General features: G+C 39.3%; 1 protein-coding gene across 1 annotated transcript in view; it reads left to right on the forward strand.

The window, feature by feature from the left end:
- Nucleotides 1–548: 548 nt before the first annotated feature.
- TULP4 (TUB like protein 4) overlaps nucleotides 549–25,637 on the forward strand; it is a gene marked incomplete at both ends in the record, with an annotated part of 106,744 nt that continues 81,655 nt past the window's right edge. Inside the window, one exon of the mRNA XM_079532482.1 lies at nucleotides 549–800. Within this exon, the coding sequence (XP_079388608.1) occupies nucleotides 549–800 (252 nt within the window). The remainder of the gene's footprint in view (nucleotides 801–25,637) is intronic.

A 25,637-nucleotide genomic window follows, 5' to 3' on the forward strand; every position in this document is an offset into this window, starting at 1 on the left:
CAGAGGGCAGCTTGGAAAAGATGAATGTCATATATATACATATGTATGTGCGTGTGTTTAAATTTCTGCAACTGAACTTCTGAAGAAAATCTGACTGGAGGAAATCTTAAAAGCCTTAAGTTACTTGAAACCTACACATTTGCAACTCTTTGTCTCTGGAATTGCGTTACGCTAAACTGGAATCTCAGGCTGTATAAAGATTATATCAAGTTGAGCAAAAAGATGACTTAACCATTTCTTGAGCGCCTCTTACGAAGTAGCTGTCTCTCCAAAGGATAAGTGCACCCTCACTCTACAGACTCAACAACAAAAAATGAACCTGAATTTTTTTTTAAGTGTTACTTTTTCTTAGCCAACTGCCATCATCTTTTATAGAGGAATTTTTCACTATGCATTTGGTGGATATTTATAAACACTGACCCCATCCTCCTCCCTTTCAATGATCTATCCCAGGTCAGTCTTATCAATAAAAAACAAAAAAATTGGTTTAAATTTTGTGCGCTAGACACATTACTTTCCTATGTCAAAAAATAAAATATTTAAAAAGCATGTATGCAGCAGTGGAACATGGGCCTGTTCTTTGCAGCGACTCCAACATCCTCTGCCTCTCCTGGAAAGGGAGAGTCCCCAAAAGTGAGAAGGAGAAACCCGTGTGCAGGCGGCGGTACTATGAGGAAGGCTGGTTGGCAACAGGCAATGGCAGAGGAGTTGTAGGCGTCACTTTTACTTCCAGCCATTGCAGGAGGGACCGGAACACCCCTCAGAGAATCAACTTCAATTTGAGGGGCCACAACAGCGAGGTAAGCAAACCGTGTGTTGTGATTCAAAGATTGAGTGATGCTGGCTTTGGAAATGATAGCATTAATTCTTTTGTAGTGTTTCTGGATGTAACGTGGTGGGAGAGCGTGGAGGAGGCTCAGGACTAATCCAGATGTGTTTGGAGTTTTTTTGGTAAACTGAAAAGCATGAGGCTTATGGTGAGGATGTTCTTTGAAAGTGGTTCTGGAATTTGCCCAGTTTCCAGCAAATTCAACAAATGCGTGTCAGAATTTTGAAAGCTTTGATAGCTGATGGCTTTTACACAATATTAAAGTCTGTCTTGGAAGACTAATAGAAAGGCAGAGGGGTGAAAGAGTTGCTTAGGCAAAGCCTATCAGTTTTTATGAAATCACAGACTGAACTGTTCTGTAGCAGGTGACAGTGACGTGTAGGTCTGCACTCAGGTGTGTATGGACAGGAGTGTTTTGTATATTATATATATTGTTACAGATAAAAGACAAATTCATGTACATATTTGTATGAAATTCTGTCAAAAAAATGTAGAGGCAACTTTTCCCAAGGGAAAGAGTGGTGTTTGCATCCAGCAATCTGCTTTGGGCCATCTTGAGTTATCAGTATATCTTTTATTTGCATATTGGGGTTTGTTTTTTGAAATGTGAGATACAATGACCACTTTTGCTGTTGCTTAATATGTGTCTTGGAAACACCAGAAGAAGTGCTGCTAATGGGGACGTGAAGTCTTGTTGCAGAACACAGAACTATGGGACTAGGCTTAACGTGTGCCAGTTAAGTGAGAAAGTTGCTGGTGTGCATGCTGCCTTCTGGTTCTGGTTAATTTAGCTATATTTACACAGTCAGTCATAACATTCTTTTCCTGGGTTGCAGCATCATTGCTGTGCAGACTGAGCCATGCCACTTGTACATCCTTTCCTCAGTGATTGACATTCGAGTCTCAAATGAGAATGTTCTGTGTGAAAGTTTTTGGGCGTGGGTTCTTAAATTATGTTTGGCCAAGCCTGTCATTAATAATAATAATGAATAAGGTTGTATTTCTAGAAGTCTTCCTGGTTAGGAACAAATGTGTGAAAGACTAGAATAGAGGCTAGCAATTTACTTCTCTGCATAAGGCTACAAGGCTGATGTGATGGTGTCAAATGTGTCATACTTGAAGAAGGGAGTCGCTTTTCGGGCAGTTAGCTTTGTGGTGGCTGTTTGACTCCTGCCAGATTTTTTGAGCATTGGTATGGAGGAAAGCTTGTGCATACAAGATGATGTATTATGCAAAACTCTTCACTGGACTTAGTGAACATTGTCCTGTTTCTTAGAGGATAATCACTGGTTTGGGAGGGAATGAAACTGTAATGCTGGGTTTGTTACTGGTGAAAGGTAAATAGTGTAATGGACAAGAAGATTGTTTCTTTAGAAAATATTTTCCTTCTAAGTTAATCTCTTGAAAGATTCTTTAAATAAAATGTTGGAATGGCTCCACTTAAAGCTAGTGTGACAAGTGAAGTTTATTGTTTTTCTGACATATGTTCCTGCTGTAATATCACTGTGCTTCAGTTATAAAGCATGAAGTGCTTTAATGAATGAGCATGAGAGGTGAAAACACGGAAGCTAGAAGCTTTCGGTTTGGAATATAATAAGCAATATGCTGTAGGCAGAGTAGTACACTGTATTTCAGTTTTAGAGTGAAAATCTGGAAAAGGTAAAGCAGTGTTGTGCTTTGGGCAAGAACATGAGCCTATTTTTAAGCAGGTCATGAAGGTGGATGCTAGTCATGTATTTTTGCGGTGTTTTTATGATTGCTGAAAAGATTCCGTGGAACCTTTTGGTACACAGCTCCTTTTTTGTCTGTAGAAGCAATGCCTACAGCGTATCAGAACGAGTAAGAATGTAAAATCCCTGGGACTGAATTACTGGCAGGCACATTACAGTGGTGCACTTGTATGATTCATTGGATGAGACAATAACTGTGAACAAAGTGCTTGGTAGCCTGAGCCAGGGTTGTTTTTACAATTGTTTCAAGGTTGGTTATTAGCATTGGAAACTAGGAAGTGACTGTTACAATATTTTAATTAACGTCATGATGTTTTTGTAGTTTCTAGGGAAGAGCAAGGGATTAAAATAAGCGTATTCCGTTTGTTCTATGTCAGAGAGTGAAATTACTGCATTCTGTGATAGATACTTTTTACATTTTGGATAATATTTATAGTCTTGATTCTCATCAACATAATGCTCAGAATTCTGACAATTAAAAATGGATGCATATCTTCCAGTGAAAGATTACAAGGTGCCTATAAATCAGATTGGTTGGATGGTGCTGATGTAGGCGTTCTGTTAATGGGTTTCTACTGTATTAAAAGGCTAATGGCTTCTGTGGCACTTGATGTTTTTAAAATTATTACTGTTTTCAAAATTATTTTGCATATGTTTATTTTTCATTGTGCTAACTAATAAGTCATCTTTGATATATTTTAGTAAGATTTGGTATGCTAGTTTCTGGACTGAAATGTTGAAAAAGTAGCGCAAGAATATGCAAATTCTGATGCAGCAAATTAAGTAGCCTACTGAATACATTAAGAGAGTATGCATAGCAGTTTTAACTATAATCGTAAAGTAAACTGCTCATTTGTTTAATTTTTTTGGATTGTCCAAGTACATGACTGTAACTGCAAAAAATACCCTTTAGCACAGGATTTAGAAGTGGGAAGGGATATAAACATGTCTCAGCTGGGCTGTCCAATGAATTATTTTTAGTTGCAGCTTTTCAAAAGAACCCAGTCCTTTAAAAAAAAAAAAATATATTCAAGAACTATTGCTTTTCATACTGCATTGTTTTATATAAGTCTCTGGACGGCTCTTATCTTGGGTTTGTTTTAGAGCAAAAGGAAGTTACAAGTCCTCTTTCCTATGTTAAAAAGAAATCCTTTTTTTCTGTCCACCTTTTTGGACTTGTGTGTAAAAGTTCTGAACAGTTCTGGCAAAACAGACTCTTTCCAGATGTCCATTAAAAATAAAAACAAACAAATATACCTTTTCAGCAGTGTTCGTTGGTTTGTAGTGTTACTGCTAAGAAAATAGGAGAAATTATAGATACAGATATGTTTTAATTGTAACTGACATTTGAATCTCTACTATGATTTCTTTTATGATTAGAAAAGAAGTCTTGACAGCGTAGGGATCGGTCATTGCCTTCTGGAAAAGCTGTGATTTGTGGACGCTTAAGAAATCTTGAGGTAGAGAGATGCTGTAACAATGCCTTTTGGCTACAGGCTCCTCCGTGGTCCAAGGCACATGCTGATGTAAACTGCAGTGGTACTGCAGATCTCTCCTGCTTTCCTGTCTGCACAGACAAGACAGGACAAGGTTTAGAGGCAGAAATGTTACCTTTTTTGTTAAGGCAAGCTTGTGTAATTGGAGAAATAAAACAAGCTTTTGGGAATACATGGTGCTGAAAGGACTTGTATTTCTGAAAGCCTGCCTCATTTTTACAACCCTGCTAGTTAATATAATAAAAGTTGTGAAATCTGTCTACGAACCATGCCCTTCCTCTGTCCTCAAACTGTTGTATGAAACAACAACAACAAAAAAAACCAACACTGCAGAGACGGGCAGAATTACTGCTTCTATGAGAAGGGTCCTGCTGGGGAGTGGATCCTCTGTCTTTCTGAACTGGATGTTGACTTTTGCATTAAGACTCTTATTGCCCTGGTTATTCTCAGTACTTATTTTCAGGAAGGATAAAGACACTGAGGTTTTGTGTAGACTCCTTGATTTGAACCTTTTTGAACTGTGTTCTTTGGGCTTAAGCTGGTTGTTTGTGTGCTTTTAATTTCTTAATGCAGGCTTTATAAGAGCTAAAATACATTTTTATTCTCTTGATTAATCAGTAATTCTAAATCAGATTCTTGATAAAGCTTAAATATGTTCCATGGCATACAAAAAGTCTTTCGTAGCCTTCGCTCTACATGTAGTGAACGAGTGAGATAACTATTGACTGTTGGCATATGAGCACCTGAAAAAGGAAAGTCACGAGTCAGTATGTCATTACGAAGGCCTTGCCTGTGTAAGCATGGCTACAGGATCTACTGAGCATCTGAATAGTGGAGAAATCGGGTTTTACGATACAATTTCTGAGCCATAATAATCATTAAGGACGTTGCCTTTGCTTTAAACTGTTCCCAGAGGAATTCATCAAATTAGAGATAGTCTGAACAGATAAGGTACCCATTACAAACTATAAACATTTCACAATATAATTGAGCATAAAGCACCAAGTAATTGCTTGTAAAGTATAGCTAGAATGTAATAGCGTAGACAGAAAAAAGTGTCAGCACTCGTCCTTGGGCAACTGGTATCTGTTCTGATAGTGTCTTTTATGAGCACATGCAAGCTTCTGAGGGAATGCTCAGCATTCGCTGTACATTAGGAGCTTCTGTGAAGAGAAGCTATCTGTTTGTAACAAATGTTAGAGAAAATAACAAAAATTAATTGTAATCGAGAAATCTTATTTTTGTGAATTTTTAAACAGAAATGGTTTTAAGGTTTCAAAATAAATTTGTGATGTTCCAGCTCTGGAATTATTTGTGAAATAATTGTATTGGAAAATTTTATCTTTATACATTCATAATTATTATTGTTTTTACATTTTAAGGAAATGAAACGTACACAGATAGCTTTATTAATGGAAGTAGCACCAAAAAGTAGCTTTGGTTAGCCTGGTCAGAATGTAACATAAATGGAAAGTATAGTGGTTTCACTTGTATTCAAGAGACTTGTCAAAGCTTCTGGCCACGACAAGACTCCAGCAGGAGGGAGCTTAATTCACTCACTCTGTCTGGTAACACGGCTCTCAGGTTGGTGGTGGAAGACAAGGTTCTCAGGTTGATGGAGCCTCTTTTGGCAATTTTGATTGCTCTCTACTGGCAACAGAAATCTGTTTGTACATCTGTGTGAAAACCTTTGGATCTGAACTGGTGGAATGGCATCAAAAACCAGAGCCGTTAAAGCAGGCAGGAAGTGCTAGAAATGCAAGTGTAGAGAGAAGCCATTCAACTTTGGCTAAAATGTGGGATAAAACTGATGTGCAAGAGGAGACAGAGTATATTTCTGAAGATAAATCCATATAATATTCCAACACAAGACAAAATTGCTAGAAATCTGCAGGAGCAGATAATTGTTACCTGGGGTAAATGTGTGCATGTACCTTTTTATGCACAGGAGAGAAACACAGGTGTGGCTGGAGTAGAGCCAATCTTTCAAAATAAAAACAGTAGCTTTTATGAAGCTGAGGAAACATGGGGATCTGGCATTCACTGATGATCTGCGGTATCGTAGAATCATTAAGGTTGAAAAAGACGTCTAAGATCATCCAACTGTCCACCTACCACCAATATTGTTCACTAAACCTTGTCTCTAAGTCCTCCCTCAGCTCTAGCTTTCTGGTGGTCTTGTATTTTGCTTGTTCATCTGCCTTGCTTTGAATGAAATAATGCCTGCTCTTCCTATAGACATTCGAGCACTTTTAGCATTGCTTTCCTGCAGACTGCCTGTATTCATTGTTATAAAGACTCAGTGGTGATGATAGCTGAAACAAATTAGAAGCAGCTTTTTGGTATATGTGCCCAAGATGGAAATTATTGCTGTGCAGTGGTAAGTGTTTTGCTACTTCACTTGAAATATTCTGTCAAGGCAGTGAGTGAGACTTTGTATTGAAATGCAGATTTAATATTTTTATTAGTCTGAAAATGATAAAACATATAGGAGATAATATAAATTTAGTGTTTTGGAGTAGCTGTTAATTTTTAATTTCCTTGTAGTCATAGAATCATAGAATCAACCTAACCATACAACCCTAAATCTAGCAACCCCCTGCTAAATCATGTCCCTGAGCACCACATCCAAAAGGTTTTTAAGCACATCCAGGGATGGTGACTCAACCACATCCCTGGGGAGCATATTTCAGAACTTAACAACCCTTTTTGTAAAGAAGTGTTTCCTGATATCCAACCTAAACTTACCCTGGTGCAACTTGAGGCCATTTCCCCTCATCCTGTCACCAGTGAGAAGAGACCAACCCCGCTCTCGCTGTAAGCATCTTTCAGATATTGGAAGGAAGAAATAAGGTCTCCCCTCAGCCTCCTTTTCCCCAGACCAAACAGCCCCAGTTCCTTCAGTCTCTCCTCGTAGGGCATATTCTCCAAGCCCTTCACAAGCCTTGTTGCCCTTTGGACCTGCTCCAGCACCTCAATGTCCTTTCTGTACTGAGGTCATTATGTTTGTGATCTTTGGGACAGAACACTGAAAATTTTTCAGTACCAAAGCAGTCTTGTTTCTTAGGTTGACTTCTCTAATACCCCTAGTAGTACTAGAAGTAGCTAGCTTTTAAGGTATTATTCCTAAATTGTTGGTGCAGATATTGGTAGCAACTGAGTTGGGAGCATTATTTCTACTCGTTCTCTAGATACTGAGCTTTCCTGTATTACTACTACTGTACTGTTGGAAAATAGAGAATTTTACATGGTGAGCATCCATTAGTATTGTTATTTATTGCAGGTGGGGTTTTTGTTTGGTTTTGTTTTTTACCAGTTTGTTTTGTTGATCTGATAAGTGATTATTTGTTGATTAATTAAATAGCAGCATCTGTAAGTGCAGGAAAGGAGCTGAGAATTTAGGCAGAAGTTGGCATGAGCAAGACCTGGGGAACAGAGCAGCCTGTAGGGTTGGATGGGAGTTTGGGACTATTTGGCATTGAGGCATAGGAATAAATGGAAGGGATATAATATAAAAGCCTGCTGCTTTTGTAACAGGAATTTCTGCCAGACCCTGGGGTTGGATCTATTGTTCTGAAGTCCCAAAGTCCCATTGTTTTGTACACAGCTATCAGATATGGTCAGAGTATCTTCATCTTTTGTAGCAAGTGATCCAAATCAGAGATGACAACTTTAATAGCTGTTAGTTAAATGTGGGTAGTTGGTATCAGTCCTGCTCATCATTTTGTGGATTGATGATGGATGTCAGGAGCAGCACAAAGGTTTTCTTTTGTAAAGCCTAGGCAGACAGCCACTGTGTATCAGCGGGAAAGATTAAGCTATCAGAAGCTATGAAATGTCAGTATTACCTGCGGCTGATTTACCATGTCAGTTTGTTTGTTGCGTTGGTGCATACATATTGTAATTAAGTTTTTAATTATCTGACCTCATACAGGTGTTTTTTGTTTTTTGTTTTTTACTTGGTTGATGAATGGTACCCTGTGAATGGGGGACAGTTTCCTGAGCTAAGTCTGTATTACTTGCTTTGGAAATCAATAAATATGCAATAAAGGATGTAGAAGACTGCTTGAGAAGATGGGAATTCGTGTGGCTGAGGCAGCTGAATGTTGCTGTGGAGTATTGGATTCTCACTGAACTTTTCACCGTAATCAGAGTGATTCCCATTTTCTGAATAATAGGAATAGTGGTTTTAACATCTTTGGAACTGTGAAGATGAATTAATTCATTTTCTTATATACTCACATGCTGTCATTCTACACAGCCAGCATTTCTTGGTCTTAAAGCATTTACTTTTGTCATTCCATCTTGTTATCCTTTTGAAGATCTGATTTCATGAGCCAATTATTTTAAAATAAATGTTCATGACTCATCTTCAGAAACTGGTCATGAGATGTGGCCCTGCAGCATGTGGGCACCACTGCAGTGTTTCTGTGGCATATATATAGGGAATTTGGAGGGAATTTTGTCCTTGATGGACAGCATAGCTAACTTTAAATCTTGAATCTTAAGGTTTATTGCTGTCGGAGTATGGAGTTGTTTTTTTTTTCCAGTTGTGTTTTATATTCAGCTTATTGTGGTTCAGTCAGTTCTTCAGCTTAGAAGTTACGTGTTTGAAGCTTCAGAACACTTCCAGTGACGCAGATCATGCCCAGCGGATGTGTAGTGATTCCTGCTAATGGGAGGTTTTAATAACTGAGTTCAGTGCTGCTGATGTTAGAGATATTAGAACTAACTTGTCCTATTGAGCTCGACTCTTAAATCACTCTTTAGAAATTCTGTGATGTATCGCTGTACTGCAGTGGTTATTAAGAGTGAGAATCATAGGTGTTTAATTGGATCAGAAGCACAGCAGTGTGGCTCCCAAGGGTAGGCATTGGAAACTAGAGAAAGTAAGTCAGCGTGGGGGGTGAAGTTTTTTATTATTAATGAACTCCCGAGTCCCTTGAGAAACACAAAGAATTTACCAACAAACTTGCTTAGTAGTGCTGCAAATACCACCTTAGACAGAAAAATCAGGCTGAGCTCTTACTTCTCACCAGTAGGTTTTGCAGGTTAAAGATGATGGGGCATCTGTGCCATTTCTCCAACGTGGTGTCTTCATTGGGTATGAGCAGGCGTAATGCACTATTGTACTATCAGAGACAGTCTTTTAGTTTTGAGAACAAAAGCGTGCATTCTTTTCTACTTTACTGTGTTAAATCTGTGTTGGTAAATTCTCTTGAATATCACCAGTAGTGAATTTTGAATACACACAGGGAGCAAATATATTCATTAAACATTTGGTGCTATTAAGTAAATCACACTTAAAACTGGAGGTGCATTTTAAAGGCTGTCTGTTGCCAGTATGAAGTGAAGGCCTAGCAAATCCTGTACAGAAGATGTGTGAGCAATAGAGGAGCTGTGATCCTTTGGGCTTTTTAGACCGCATTTTTCAGAAGCAGTGCTGATGGGTGCAATGTATCTGGACCAGTGATGCCAGTCTTTCTACTCAAGTAACTATAAATATGTTCTTCACCGTGGTTTTTTTTTTGTTGTTGTTTATTTTGTTTTGTTTTGAATGTGCTATGAATTCCGAGCCCATATGCTTTGTCAAGGCCACGCTAGCCCACTGGCAGAGCTGAATTGCATGCCTTAACGCAACTGCAGGAAGTTAGTGCATGTGTACACTTGTAGGGATTGCACTGCAGCTGGGCTGTAGCAGAGTAGTTGGGTTTGCTTCCCCCGTTTTGCAGGGTGTTGGTCAGTGAAGGACCCTGCTTGACCCTAAGTCAAGCTAAAGAGCAGAAATGACCAAGGCAGGATCTCTCAGTCACTAGAATGCCAAAATTCCTGATGTCCAAAAGCTGTTAAATATTTGAGTCTGTGACAAACTCTAGTATGAATAGCATGCTAGAGCTTCCAGAATGTTAATCTATTTTATGATCTCCCTTTATAAATAAAGCTATATAATAAAGTGCTTCAAGGTCCTTTTGGATGAAAGGCATTAGATAATGGCGCCTTTGGATGTTTACCTCTTGTCTGGGCCTTTTAATTCATTTATCACTCAAGTGCCTTATTGCAGTAACTCTATTCTTGCCCGTGTGTGTTGTGAAACCATTTGAATGTAATTCTTATTTATTTTAGCTTATTTCTTAATTTTCCGATTGTGAGACATCCATGGGTTGAATATGAAGCACTAAAACCAAATCCCTATGTAAAACTGTCACATGAAGCACACAGCCAAGCAAGATTATAAAAAACAAAAAATCAGGCACAAGGACAAGCCCAGTAGACCTGCTAACCACCCACAAAGGGATTTGTTCCCAGCTACTCAAAGGAACGGGATGAACATGGGTAGCAGCTAAAAGAGCAAAGGCAAGGGATGCAAAATAGATAAAAATAGTTCTGTTGAAAAAAACAAGGCTTGCATAAGAAGCTGCCAGAAAAGGACAAGAAAAGCAGATCATGGTGAAATGTTAAGCAAAAATGCAAGCTGTCATGGATGGAAGACACCTCATGATATGGCATCCCATATCCTTAACCCTTGTTGTGAATTTGTTTTAACAGATTCAGTTTACTGCCAGTTCTGTGGTCTGAACTGCAGTGCTTTACCTGGGCCGAATCATTGTCCCCAAATGGGTTGATTGAGGGCTGGTGGAAAGCCTAACACTCAGCATGGCATTTTTGTAGGGCCCACCTGATTCAGAACAAACACACCCTGAATGCTATGCTGCTCCTTCATTACACCTTCTGGCAACCCACGTCTGATTTCTGCCTTTGCATAGTTACAACCTTATGGAATTCTTACTGACTTATTTTTTCCACATGGCCTATTTAGGTATTTATTTAAATGGTAGTAATAATAATAACAACAATAAATATCTCTTCAGTTCCACTGCTGGTTTTCCTCAAGTAACATTCCTGTAGTTTTCTCTCCCTCTCACCCCCCTTGCAATCACATCATTTTACATTGAAAATATTTTTATGTTTTCACTTGTTACCATATTTTGCCTTTTTCCTCTTCATTTCTTTTAAGTGTCTTTGCATGAAATGGATACTTGGCAAAACTGGAAGTTGCCTGTTTTCATATAAAACATAAAGTAATTGACATAGCAAAGGGAACGTAAAGGAGCATTTTCTATTGCATCAGAGCTCTGAGTTTATTGCAGCTCTCTTTGTCACTGCACTTGTCTTCACAAATCAAAACTCATCATGTCCAGGGGAAGCCTCATCCTCTTCCTTGTTGCTTTCAGTGAGCACAAGGATTGATGCTTTCTATGCTCAGCTATGCAGGAGTGTGGTATAAAAGGAGTATGAAAGGAAGAGGCAGTCTTCATAAGTAATTAGCAATTCTCAATTCCTGTTTTTCATTTGGTAGAATGCTCTGAGACTTTGGAAAACTGTTACCGTGCTACTGGTATACTGATGTGATGAAACGCACCACAGTCTTCAAAGCTTTCAGATAAGATGGAATACTAGTGGTCAGCTCTTTTTGTTTGTTTGTTTGCTTGCTTGTTTGTTTCATTTTATCTGCCATTCTGCAATTTATAAATTACTTTTTTTCTTATATTCATAGGAATTTCCATTCTCATTTTGGAATTTGAGCAGCTCTTCAGCAGTAGTTGGTGATTAGCATGTTTGTCTTTCTGGTCTGATTAATACTAATTATGGGCTCCAAAGCCTTTAGATATTTCTCAAGGAGCCCAGTTCCATTTTCTGGCATGCCAGCTGGATTCTCATTGCTTACTTATGGATTCGTTTGGGCCAGAGATTTATGCCTGGACTTTCTGGTGGTGATGCAGGGAAAGGAGTCCTGCAAGTTCTTGGGGGGAACCAGGGAGGATTCTTGTGGATCCCTTCCAACTCAGGATATTCTATTACTGTCGTAGAAGCGAATATGCATGAAGCTGCCTGCTTTGCTGCTGGCAATTGCAATTGGCAGCGTTTATAATTAAAATGTAGATTCGTGTCACCTGTTTGAGACAGGACAGCATGCAGTTGTAGATGTTGAAGGCTTTGTCCACATAATTAGGATCGTCAATAGCAGTATCAGATCAAATGTGCAGATGTTAATGTCTTTCCTCTGGAAATGGTCAGTACCAATCTGAAGGAAAGAGCTGAGGCACGGATAAGCTCAGTTACGCCTTTCCAGCGCATTTCCTCACCCTCTAGCAGCCTTGCAGCTTAGGATCTTCCTGGGCCAGGGACATGGGCTTTGTATCTGCATCACAGTCTCCTATGAATTTCCCTAACAATTTTTTTGTATCTGTTTAAAATTCTGGCGTATCCTATATAATGAATTGTGGAAATTACCTGGGAGTTCTCTGGAAAAATTTGTTCTTCTGTTGTTTGAATATCTGTCCTTGTAAATTCCTTCAGTGACCTTCATTTTCTGTACTAGAAAAAGCAGTAATAGTTGTTACCTGTTCACTCATGGTATAATAAATCTACATGATAGCCTATGACATGATAAATAGTGATTTATTTTCCTGATTTGAATAGTGCTAGTTTGTAGCTTGTACAGAACCTAATATATTCCATACATTTGAATTGCCTTTTTTAGATTTTTTTCCTCCCTGTATTCTCATTGTGTTTTCAGGTTGCTTTATATCCATTTTGAGACTAGAGGCAGAAGAACTACACGTAATGGGAATGAAAACCCACACAGTGGCATAATGATGGCTTCTGTTTTCCCACCCCCTTACAGCTGTGAATGGTGACCAACGTATTAATGACAATTGCCTCTTAGTATAGTTAGAGCTGATGTGTTTCTTTGAAACCAACTCTGGTGGGGGTGCATTTTAGCTGGTGATGGATACAGAACCTGACATGGACTCCCAGTGCAATTCCTACTTCTTTGTTCCATGTAATATTTGTCAAAACAGTGTCGATGAATGATGAATTTTTTTTTTTGCAGCATGAAGGATGGCTGCATTCAGCATGCACATGCACAGATAAAAGAAGTTGAATGGCTTTAAAAGCTAAGTGAGTCAGTCTGACAAAATCACAGTGGCATACCTGGAGTGTTGTATGCACAGGTGGAAGCTGAGAGATCTGTCTGTTCATGGGAGAAAAGGAGTTTGGTTTAACAAGGCTACTGCTGTGCAGTGCTAAATTGCTTGGCTGTGGGCACATCTTCACAAGCTTTCTTGCATGGAATCTTTCTGCAAGGCATGTTTCCCTCCTGGAGGTGCATAGCCCATGAACGTGTATGCTTGGGGTACCAGCTGTCCTGATGGCACTGGCCCTCAGGCTCCCCAGAGCTGCCAATGTCACAGGTGGACCTTTGCTCATGCTGTGAAAGGATCCAAGGGAAGCTGCATTTCTACTGAGGGGAGTTAAGGAAGAAAAGCATCAAGGCAAGCAGATTATAGACTTTGAGTTCTTCCAGAGTTGGTCTTCCTCAGAAACTGTAATTCTTGATGGATTTTGTGGTGGAGAGATATGTGCCTGTGCTTAGGAACCCCATTCTGTGCAATGTGGAGAAGTCTTCTTGAATTGCATCAAGCAGAGAATTAAAATTACTTATCTGCTTGCTAGAAGGTTGGATGAAGTTGTTATAGGACTGACAGTTAAGGGATACTGTTTGTTTGTTGGGTTAATGAAAATATACTTTTTATATAAGTGTTTTGAGGGGTGCTTCTTTCTCAAAAAAAGCATCTTTCTATTGCTTTTATGTAGATAGGATTGTATACCTTCCCAGCTGTCGTGTTGGGTACAGTGGCAAAAGAACAACGCTTTTGTTTCCTGCTGGCAAATGACTTGATTCAGTAGTATGTGTCCATCTGGAGAATGGAAAGCATTTTTTAAAGCGGTTTGGTAAGAAAGATTAAATGGCTAACTTCTGTATTGTTCAATGGAGTAAAATAAATGTATGGAAATGCTGCAATTTAGCATGTTCTCTTGAGAACACGTTAAGATGCAAGGAGTAGGTGAGGAACACAGGCACCTACAGACTTGAGCAAAAATATAAAGGTATGAAGTTCTAGTAAAAGAAATTTGTGAAGAACAGAAAAAAATACAATGCTCAAAAGTTGTTAAAGGACTAAAACCTAAAATAAGACGTATTGGTAAATGAGAAAAGAGAAATGTAGCAAAGAAATTAAAATGTGAACCCAAACGAGGTTCTTACAGCCTTACTTGTGGTAAGTTTTCTTTCTTGGGAAGTCTAGTTGTTTGTTTTTTTTCCACATTAGAGAACTCAGTGGTGCCCACTGCTAAGAGGCAGAGTGCACAAAATGAAATAGAAAAGGCTCCCTCTGAACAGCAGGCAGCACTTCTGTGCTGTGCTGGCACAGGCTGCCAGAGGCTGTGGGGTTTCCTCCTTGGAGATCTTCAGAAGCCACCTGGATGTGGGCCTGGGCACTCTGCTCTGGGTGACCATGCCTGAGCTTTAACTGAAGTTTCAGACCTTAGTGTGAATTTGTGGCATCATCTCCTCTGTCTGTAAAATGTAAGTTTTAGGTTTGATTAAGCCTCTTTTGTTATGGAGGATACTGTTCATAAACAACATCAGTGTGGTCTTGTTAACAGAATTGAGCAGATATTTGCTATTTATGACTCACTGGGATGCTTTCGTCCCATCACTAATGTTTTCTTGGTTGGATCTGCAGACTTTTGACCAAGAAATTATTTCTTCAAACTAGAAGAACAAAATTAATTAGATTAATTGGTGTTCAAATTGGATTATTTAGCAGGGCTTCATGCATAAATGCATTGATATCAGTGCATGATCTAAAATGATGATGGCATTGATACTAACATGTGAAGTACTGGCCTCTAAAATTATTCACTTGAGGGATAAGTAGTATTTTAAAATAAATTCTTCAGTCTTAGCTGCAAGCCATAGATGACAGTATTTACTGCTACTAATAACACAAGTGAACAGTTGATTGAAGAATTACTTAGGGACAGAATATAGAAGCTACTGTTTTCCAAGTTACCAGACCTTCTTTCTCTTTTGGCCCCAAACCTGCATGTCACTGTAACTGATGGGTGCAAGTCCACCTGCAGTTCAGCTAAGACAGTCTTTGTGTTTTGCTGCACAATATAAGGTGAATTTGTTACCCATGGAGAAATGTAGTATTTTAATAAGAAGGAGCATTTAAGATTACAGAAGAAGTTGCTATTGACACCTGAGAAGCCAAATTATTACGCTTACGGTTTCTTTAAAAGAAGGAAAATCATGTGGAAGCTGAAATTCCTTTTACTATTTTGAACAAATCAAAGGGAAAAATAGCTTTCCATTGGATTATGTACTTGCTTGCCATTTAATTGTCCGTTTCTGGTGAAAGGTGGTGTCTACGATTTGTGTAAATGAAACCACCCAATTGTGGATTCTGTATTCATTCATAAATCGAAAAGATACAGAAAATTAACTGCAAGTGAAACGGTTAAGTGTTAGATAGCTTCAGTTGATTGAAAAATGTTTCTAGGGAACCTGATACATGTTTATTGGAGGGGTGCAAGGGGGAAGCTGACTGTGGCCTCCCAGTAACTGTGATGTTGCTTCAGCATGGGGGGAGAGGATGGAGAAGAGGAAGAAAGGAGATTAATGCAGAAGTTCTCATGGTAATGAGAAAGATGGCCAGCAAGACTCCTTTTCCCCTTTGTCACTCCTCCCATTTAATGGTGTTGAAATGCAATGTTTGCATCAGAACAGGGAATGGGCTTTCTTTTCAACAGCTGTCTTTCAAGAATTACTAGTAGGGAGTAAATAGATCTGCACGTTTCCCAAGCTTGATAGCTCTTTTTATAGGCAGGATCTATTTTTGTTATGACCTATTTATAGTGCTTTAGTTTCTTTAATTCACTTGAGAAATGTAGCTTATTTTTCATCTGAGTTGTCTTTCAGTAGTCACATTTTCCATGGCTTTGGAAGCTTCTGATCAGTTGTTTTGGATGTAAATAGTGGTGGGGTTTTTTTTGTGTGTGCGTGAGGTGATTAATAAGCCTATTTAGTTGGTTTTAGTTTTTTTGTAAGCAGTCCTTTGATGGCCAGCATGCTAAATTCTTTAAATGATCTGTGGGGTTTTTCCTTTTGATTGTTCTTCTCAAGGAGACATGGAAACATGGAAAATAGCAACTCTAGGTTTTGCAAATGTTAGAGAAACCATTTAAACACAGTTAATTTATTATAAAAATAAAACATTGAAAGCTGTAGAAGTCAAAAGATTTATGTGAACTTGACAAAGAAAGCAGATTCATTCTGCAGTGCATCTGATCTACATTAAAAAAAACCAAAATTATTTTGGTGCTAATATTTATTTCAGCTGTTTGCATAATATTAATGTGGCATTAATCCTAATGTCAATGTCTACATTGTGACAGGAAGGATGAAACTTTTGAAATCTGTGTGAACCCAAAGTAATGGGACCACAGCATCATCTAGTCTGAACACAAGTGTGACATAAACTGTAACATACAGCTAAGTGCAGCATTCAGTCACTTTGTAATTTGGTCCCACCATTTATTTTGGATAAAAATCTTCCCTCGTAGTTGAAAAAAGTAGATTTATTTTGTCCTGCGATGTTGCAAATTTCTATTTCATTGAGGATATGAAAATGTTAAGACTTTAAAATAGTTCGTTTTACCTCTAAGAGATAATCCTGTAGCGATAGTGTCAATAATCTGTAAATTGCTTTGAGGTACTAATTCTTTCATGTGTAGCTGTTGAAAGAAATGTGGAAGGCAGAGATTTTAATTGGTAGCAGTTAATGGCACCCTGGGGCTGGCTGCTGGTAGTTGTGCGCTCAGATAACCAGACGTTCCTCTCCCAGCGTTGTCTTTTGATACTGTCAGAGCTCTTTGTGAAATGGCTAATACTGTTCCAATGAAAGACCGCAGAAATTTCACAAAATCAATTATTTCAGTGTTTTCCTTTGGGGAAAGGGAAATTGAAGTAGTGTTTAATGTGATTGCTGAATTGACTACCAAAAGTGCCTCACACCAGTCCTTTACATGAGAAGGCATCTCAACAAGTACTCTCATTTTTCTGTCCGTAGATTCTGGAGAGATGAAAATACAAGTGCAGTGGAGCTGAGTTACACACAGTGTGAAAATCTCTTAGGCTATCCTGAGTTCCTGGAAAATTAATGTGTTTAGTTGGGATTATAGAAAAGAAAAAGCTTCTCTACATGATCGCTGTTCTTGGAAGTGCACACGAGTGAATTTGTTATTTTGTATTGTGGACTACCTATTTTTTAGAGCTCAGAACAGGTACAGAGTTTGCCACCTGTTACATTTTTAGGTTTTAGGACATTTTGAAAGAGTATACAATAAATAATGAACATTAAACAATGAACTAATTGGTGTGGAGCTCAGTGAAAATCAATTTTTTGCTCATACTCTTTAAACTTGATTTGTATTCTGCCTGTTGGGGAGCAGTACTACTATGCATTTCAATACTGTAAAATAAGTTATTAATTTTACAATGTTAAGTTGACAGCATTTCTATGCAATCACTGTCTCTTACGGATTGGTTGAGGCTCTTTTTTTTTTCAGTCTACCATTGGGATGGTACTCTGTTCAGAGTCTGCCAGCACTGATCTGTGTTCAGCTGCATGAGTGACGGTTGGGTTGGGCACCATGCTGAGAGTGCGACTGCATTATCAGTTTCTGCTACTGCAGTCCTGGCAGGCAAAACTGAGAAAGAGAGCCACGCTGTGCTCTTGGGAGAAGTGGTGCAATGCCAGTAATGCCACTGGGGCCAAAGACTGCTCACTATTTTTGTATTTGGGAAAGCTGTGCAGGCAACTCCTTTTGGGCACTGGTCAGCTGGCTCCTTTGCCAGTCCTTTAGACAGTTGTCTTGGATGAGATAAGGGGTTGCATGATCTTTGCTCCTTTTCTTGATATACAGTACCCAAACAAGGCACAGTTGACTTCACAATCACAGAATCACAGAATTGTAGGGGTTGGAAGGGACCTCCAGAGATCATCGAGTCCAACCCCCCTGCCAAAGCAGGTTCCCTACAGCAGGTCGCACAGGTAGGCATCCAGGCAGGTCTTGAACATCTCCAGAGAAGGAGACTCCACCACCTCCCTGGGCAGCCTGTTCCAGTGCTCCGTCACCTCACTGTAAAGAAGTTCTTGGCATGTTTGTGCAGAACTTCCTATGCTGCAGTTTCCAGCCGTTTCCCCTTGTCCTGTATCCACTCACCACTGAAAAGAGTCTGGCCTCGCCATTCTGCCCCCCACACCTTAGATATTTATAGACCTGGATCAGGTCCCCTCTCAGTCTTCTCTTCCCAAGGCTGAACAGACCCAGTTCACTCAGCCTTTCCTCATAGGAGAGATGCTCCAGGCCCTTCACCATCTTTGTGGCCCTCCGCTGGACTCTTTCCAAGAGATCCCTGTCGAGGATCATGCCAAGTTCTTCACCTTTCTAGGAGCTCTGAGGGTGAACCACAAATTTTGGGTCAAATCTCAAGCCTACTGAAGGCAATCATTAGAGGAAATAATCTTCTGATTGCAGTAGAATCGGTCATGGATTTTGAAATAAGTAATGTATTTGTGGAAAGATGCACATCCTCAAAAATTATTCTGTGCAGTAATTGCTGCTTTTTAGTTTCTTTTTCCTTAAGCGGGTCAGCTAACAAAATAAATCTTTCTACTTTATGATGTGGTCTTTTATTACACAGACCATATTAATGACAGTTGGAAGTTGTCGCAAATTTTATTACTATTGAAAGAGCAGAAAAAGCAGCTCTTGATTGAGCTTCTTTATATCACAATACTTTTAGTCTTAACAGAGAGGAGTCCAATGCCTGAATGGTTTGTACTGAACTTTGAAAGCATTTGTGCTGGTAGGACATCTTCTCACTCATGAAATACGTTCACTTTATCTAAAATGGGATTGTGTTAGGCTGTTGCACCTGTTCTGGTGTTGAAATGAGTGGGTACAGTGCAGTTCAGAAATTGTGAAAGAACGCTATGACAGATGAAATACGGAGTGCTCAAATGTCACACAATTCCTGAATTAAATTGGGCTGTGTAATATGAATTCTCTACTTTAGGCATAGGCGTTGGAAACTACTCTTTAATTAGACAACCACACAGTATGAAAGGGAGGAAACCCCACTACAGAATGCCTGATCAGTTTGTGTTTATTCTGGAAGCCTCTAAAACCGATTTATAATTAGCACTTGTAATAGTTGGTGTTCAAAAGTAAAAAGACCACAGATAGTCTAACCAGGAGAAAGCTAACTCATGTTAAGTGTTGAAGTAACAGTCACCTGTTATACTGTGGGACTCCTGGCAAATTGTTCAAGAATTAATCTTTAGATCTGTGATTGGCATGTAGTAATGGATACATTGACAGGGTTTCAAAGCTGAGCACAGAGATGTGTCAGGGTTTGCAGCTATGTAGAAGCATGTCCATTTTACATACAACACTGAAAGATACTAAAAAAAAAAGTAATGAGAATTGTTTTCTTCTCTTACTGCATTTAGATAATAAGAAAGCATCAACCTGACTTGTGTGTTCATGAGTTAGAATTGCACTGGTAAAAGCCAGTTACAGGCCTTAATCCTGCAGTTGACTTCATTTTGAAGTCAGTATAGTGGTCTATTCCTGGAGCTGGTGGCTGGGTTGAGACCGTGTTCCCTAAGTGCTACAAGGTGCCTTGAACATGAGAGCGGACTAGGGAGGGAAAAGAACTGCAGCACTCCTCCCCCATTTATGGTTATTTTCTGTGCGTTCTTAACCTGCAGCAAATACCGGGTAATTGGTGATAGCTCCTTGAACTTAGTAACCAAGTTATTTACTAATGCCGATTCTCAGTGCTGAAGCCAAGGTGATCTTTAGGGGCAAGAAGGCTGTGGTGCTCTGCTGCTTCCTCTGCGTCCGGCCTTGTGCTCGGCAGCCTCAGGGAGAAGGCTGGCCGAGCCCACAAAAAGTGGATTTCTTAGAGAAGGGAAAGACACTAGTCACTGCTTCCCTTTCTGAGATCTGTTTTACTGATTATTGTGTGTGAGAGTTATTCGTTGTTTCTTTCTTTGCTTAGCAGTTTGTGGGCGCTTCAGTCTTGCGCAGTGTAAACAATCTGCTAAACCAATCATTGAGGTCTTATGTATCAGTGGCGAGGTAATAGTTCTGAGGGCCACTTGACGAGGAAGGAAGAAGCACAAACCCATCAAATATTTTAAAGGGAATATTTTAAAGAGAAAAGAACCTGAGGGAACTCTGTGAGTGGAAAGCAATTTTACACAAGCCGGGCTCTTGCTTGCTGTGGCTGTTCAACAAGGTGAAAGAAATAATGAACTTATGTTATTCCAGCCTGGAAAATGAGCTCTAGGGGTACATGAATTAAAAAAGGCAAAAGCAATCAGCCAATAAGCGAAATTACCAAGGGAGGGAAGGGGGGAGGTGGGGAGGGGGGTGGGGAGAAGGATAGTATAGGTGTTAATTTGAGTCAGTAACCACAGGATTTGTCAGGCTCCCATCCGCTAGGGCTGTCAGGGAAGATGGCAACATTTTTACTATCCAGCAACAAAATAGCTGGCTGAGCAGATAAGTTCTAAAACCCCAAAAGATGAGCAAGTTCAGTATTATTTAATGACCATGGTAAATAATAAGGTTCAGAGTAAACTCTTGCTGATTTAGACGCTCTCACTGGAGCTGTATCTTTTGTGTCAGCTCAGTCTAGCAAGCTTGGTTTATACACTGAATACAGAGGATTTACTTTCTTCAGTCTCTATCTCAAACTTTCTTTTTTGTGATTGGGTGAAATATTTTCTCAGTTATTTCCTTACAGTGATTTGATTCTGCTCTTCTCTTTGTGTGGATAAAGATGTGGAGTTTCTTTAGTCGCTTTGACAGCTTGCTCCTTATAGCCAAGAATGCTTCTCTCCTTGTAGTGGGATCCCACAAGTTCTCAAGACCTCTGGTGTTCCTTAGCGTTATCTATGAAAGCTTGCAGAGGAGGGAGACGGTCTTTCAATAAGCAATAAATCATGGCTCAAGGCCAGCTCCAGCTGATTGGTCTTTGTAGTAACTTTTTAGCATCTTCTTTTGTTTTGTTTTTCCTTCCTAAAATGTGAATTAAATTAATTCTCTTTCAGCACCCTTTTGTTAGTATGTGTAGATTTTAAACTTTTGGGACTGTTTGTGACTGTGTATTTGCACAAAATCTAGCATTTGGAGATCTCCATCTTAGCTGACACCTCAGAGCATTGACATGACATGTGGCAAAAATAATAAGTAGTATTCCTTACTTATCCAAAACCTGAAGTCAAGGAAGAGAGCTCCTGGGGTTGGTGCTTGCATAAGACCCAGCAGACTCCTGAAGGCTTTATGCAGGAAATTGTTATCTTATGAGCTCATCCGAACAGAAGGTGAATTTACAAAATTTAAAGGTTGGAAACTATGCAGCCTGACATTAAAGAGAGGCCCAAACATTGTAAGTTCTGGGACTAATGTTACATCTTGTATGTCCGTCTGTCTTCTAAGATTGGAAATTTGTAGTTAATGTGCATGAACTACCTGTCTTCTGCAATGCTGTTCAGTAATCGAGAGATGTTCAGTAATCTCATTGTGTTGCAGTTTGGGGCAGGCTGATTAATTTAGAGTGAAAAAAAGTTAAATGTTTTACCCCCTCTCCCCCCCCTCCAATTGATAGTCAGAGAACAATAGAGATGCCTTGCATGTGAATTAGCAAAGCCTTTTTATGTGGCACATTTTTTCCCTTATGGAATGTGGTGCCTGTTATGACAGAAGGGGCCGTCATCCTTTTTAAGGCCAACTTCTGTCACTGGTCCATCAGGTGCAGAGGGACATGGCTGTCCCTTAGTAATGCAGTTCTTAATGGAATTTTCTGCCACAGAGCAAAAGTAATCTGTCCTTAATTTAAACAGAGTAGGGGAAGATGATGTAGCCATTAATCCTTAAACAGATAAATAAACAAACTTTTTGAATCATGCATGAGATTTCAAGGAGCTTTTACAATGTATAAGACAGTCTTGCACAAAGATCACTTGGGACAGAGGAATGATTTGAAGCAAGGTCTTCAGCATTTTAGTAACCCTCTTTAATTTATACTTAGGCTTACCTCTGAATTCTGAATTTTCTTGAAATATTGCACGTGCTAATATTGCTATATCCTGTGTCATTCATATTTAACTGTGTTGATTCTTCGCTTTATGTAGAAGTCCTTACCTCATCTGAAAATGGCAGTATTTCTTCATTAACAGGATGGTTAGAACGTGAAATTTGTGATTGAAGAGATGTGTGTGTATATATGTGTGTGCATGTGTGTGTGTGTATGCTCCTCTCTCCTCCCTCTTCAGTTGTGTTATGAATAAATCCAGAAATGCTGCACTAAGCCCCTGCTGAAACAAAACTTGTTAGTAAATATTTCATTTTCTGATTACCAGCCCTTCCTCATAATCTACAATTCATATATTTGCAGTTCACATTTTCTCTCTTTGTTACAGTCTCATTACTTACTTTTAAAAACACCATCCTCAGTTGAGCTAAAATATCAGTTGTCTGGTGGATAGAATCAGTTAGGCTGACCTGGAAAGACCTTTCATATATCTGCTTATTTGAAACACAAAGATAATCTGCTGCAGAAATAAAAATAGAATCTGAGTTATCCAGAGGAGGCAGAGAATGACGCTACTGGATTATAGCGCTGCTTATTTGTATGCAAATGTACTGTCTTCCTTCCTGAATTTGATCCACAAGAGCTGTTGATATGGAAGAGTAAAGGATGAAAACTATACCTGGAACTGATCCAGACAGATAGGATTTAGTGCTTTATGGCTACATTGTGGTGCGCACATTGGGGATTATCTGAAAAAAATCTACATTTGAAAGGCCAAGTTTACTGTCTTCAGAGAGTGCAGAGCTGTATCTACCATTACTTAGGCTAATCACAGAATCATAAACTGGCTTGATTTGGAAGGCATCTTAAAGCCTACCCAGCCCCAACACCCTGCCCTGGGCAGGGTTTCCCTCACCAGCTCAGGCTGCCCAGGACCCCATCCAACATGACACTGGGGCTCCACAGCTTCTCTGGGCAGCCTGTGCCAGTGCCTCATCACCCTCTGGGTAAAAGGTTTCTTCCTAACATCATCTAATCTAAATCTCCCCTCTTTTAGTCTAAAGCCATTCCCTGTTGTCCTATCACTAAATAGTGCCCATGTAAGAAAATGATTCCCCTCCTGCTTGTAAGTTCCTCTCAAGTACGGGAAGTTCTCACCAGAGCCGTCTCCAAGCTAAACAGCTCCAGCTCCCTCAACTTTTCTTCATAGGAGAGGTGCTCTAGCCCTCTGATCATTTTTGTGGCCTCCTCTGGACCCACTCCAGCAGCTCCTTGTCTTTCTTGTGCTGAACCCCAGGTTTGGAAACGATACTGCAGGGGGGGACTGACTCATTGTTTCAGCTCTGAGATTTGTTCCTGAATTTATGTAAATATTCCAAACTAATATTTTAAGAAAAAGGTTATTTGTGATGTATACTGGGTACAGTGGGCAATACTAATTTGTCTTAAGGAACTGAATACCACAAATATGTAATCAGACAATAATGTAAATATTTCTGAGGAGTTGACATTTTCTAATACTTGCATTATTATACATTAAGTGATTGTCAGACTTTTTTTGCTTTTTTTTCTGCACTAAATTAGTAGAACTTCATAACTTTCCATACAGTAGTTGCAGTAATCAAACTCTAACATAATGCTTTCTGTATAGCCCTTGTGTTGTGCAGATCACACTGTTAAAAGTGGTTATTGATCTTTAAGCTCTTGGTATTAAATTGAGAAAGGTCATCTGAGAAAAATATCTCAAAGGAAGAAAGTTTGCTATGGATATGCTTGTTTTCTTCCTCTAGTGCACTTCACAGTTTGTTATCTCTTCATTCCTGTGTCTTATCTCCCTCTTAGTTTCCTCTTTTACCTCCTGGCAAATAGTGGTATGCCTCAGCTTAACAATACAGGAGGGAGTCAAAGCAGAAAATGCAAAAAACAGGATATTTATATTTCTTCTTGCTTTCCAAATCCAGAACTGGAAATTAAAGTTAACATCTGCTGTTCAGAAGGATAACAAAAATGCAGTTTGGATAAAAAGACTGGATGTATTTTGATGTTTTTCCTTATTATGCCTTTCTCTGATATGTAAATATTTTTATGGGAATATAAAATAATTTAGGAATCATTTTGACAAGAAAAAGATAAGCAGCATGATAATAAGCTCCTGAAAACACTTTGTGTAGCTTTTATTTTGTCAAGTCGTCAAGAGACTTAAAGCTAAAATATGCTGAAATAGTTGCAGGATGAAATGTGAGGCACGTGTGCATGCAGGGTATTTGGAGTCTATCAATGCTTGGAATAACATTTTTAATGAACATATCCACCACCCACTGCCTCACTGCACTGTCATTCACTCTTTGGTCTCCATCAGTGTTCAGCAAGCATCTATGAGTGCCAGTGGGTGCAGTGTTTCCTGCATGGAGGAATAATCTAATTCCACACTTTTGGTTCATACACACTTTCATGTCAAACACCATTTGCTGCCGTCTGTCACACGGCAACAAAATGTAATTGGTGGGAAGGTTCAACCTCTACTGCTGTACCACCACCATTCACCTCTAACATCATGAGCCAACATAGTAAAATAGGAGGCATTACTTTTGGAGCAGCCCTCATACGTGCCTGAGTTGGGCTTTGTACTCTTATCTCACAGTGTGTTTAGATAAAAGGGACATGCTTCTATAGATACATCTACATTAGGAGTTTTGGTAACACGGCTGTGTCAAAGACGGTGCAATAATAGGCTTTTTGTCACCTATCCATTGAGGTGGACTTTACTCTTGAAGATAGTATAGGAGAGCAGAGGGACGTATAATTTTTTCATGTATGTAGTCTGAAATATCCCGTTGTAAAAGTTGTTTAACTCTCCTTCCATTATATTTCAGTATGCTTTTAAAAATAAGTAATCCCTTGAATCACCCTACCTTACCTTATTGATTGCTGTAGATAACTGTGAAATTGGCACTCTTTCAAATTGTCACAAAAAGAACAAAGTGTCTGAAATATTGCTGTCTAGCTTTTATTTTACTACAATTTATCTGAAATAAACAATAAAGAGTTTTATACACTGAACAAAATGATTGTCCCTTTTCAGCTCTCCGTTTTAGCCTATTGTAGTCTCTAGTGCTCATATGTAGGTGAAGTTGTCGTGATACACAGGGCTTGGCAATCATTATGCAAAGATATGGGATGTTTTACAAAGGAAAAAAAAACCCAACACACAAGTAGTGCCAGGAATAACCAAAGTTGGGATGTACCTCTGGAGGTTGTCTGGTCCAACCCCTGCTCAAAGAAGCGTCAGCTGGAGCAGACCAGGATGTTTCAAAGCCTTGTGACTGCAGCTTCTCCAAGTGTAGGTGGGGAGTAGCACAGTATGAAACTGGTATGTTGAACAGGAAGTGAAATGAAGAACCAACTTCTGTGGTCTCAGTCTGTGGTAGCATTTAAGCACGCACTTTGATCTCACAGCTTCAGTCGATATTTAGGTGCATTGCTGACCTGGAATCCTTAGCAATGTTATTTTTGTGTAAAATTGGGTGTTCTTGGATATTTATTACAGAATTTAAATG

Source organism: Tetrao urogallus (assembly GCF_951394365.1).
Source record: "Tetrao urogallus genome assembly, chromosome: 2".
NCBI lineage: Eukaryota > Metazoa > Chordata > Aves > Galliformes > Phasianidae > Tetrao > Tetrao urogallus.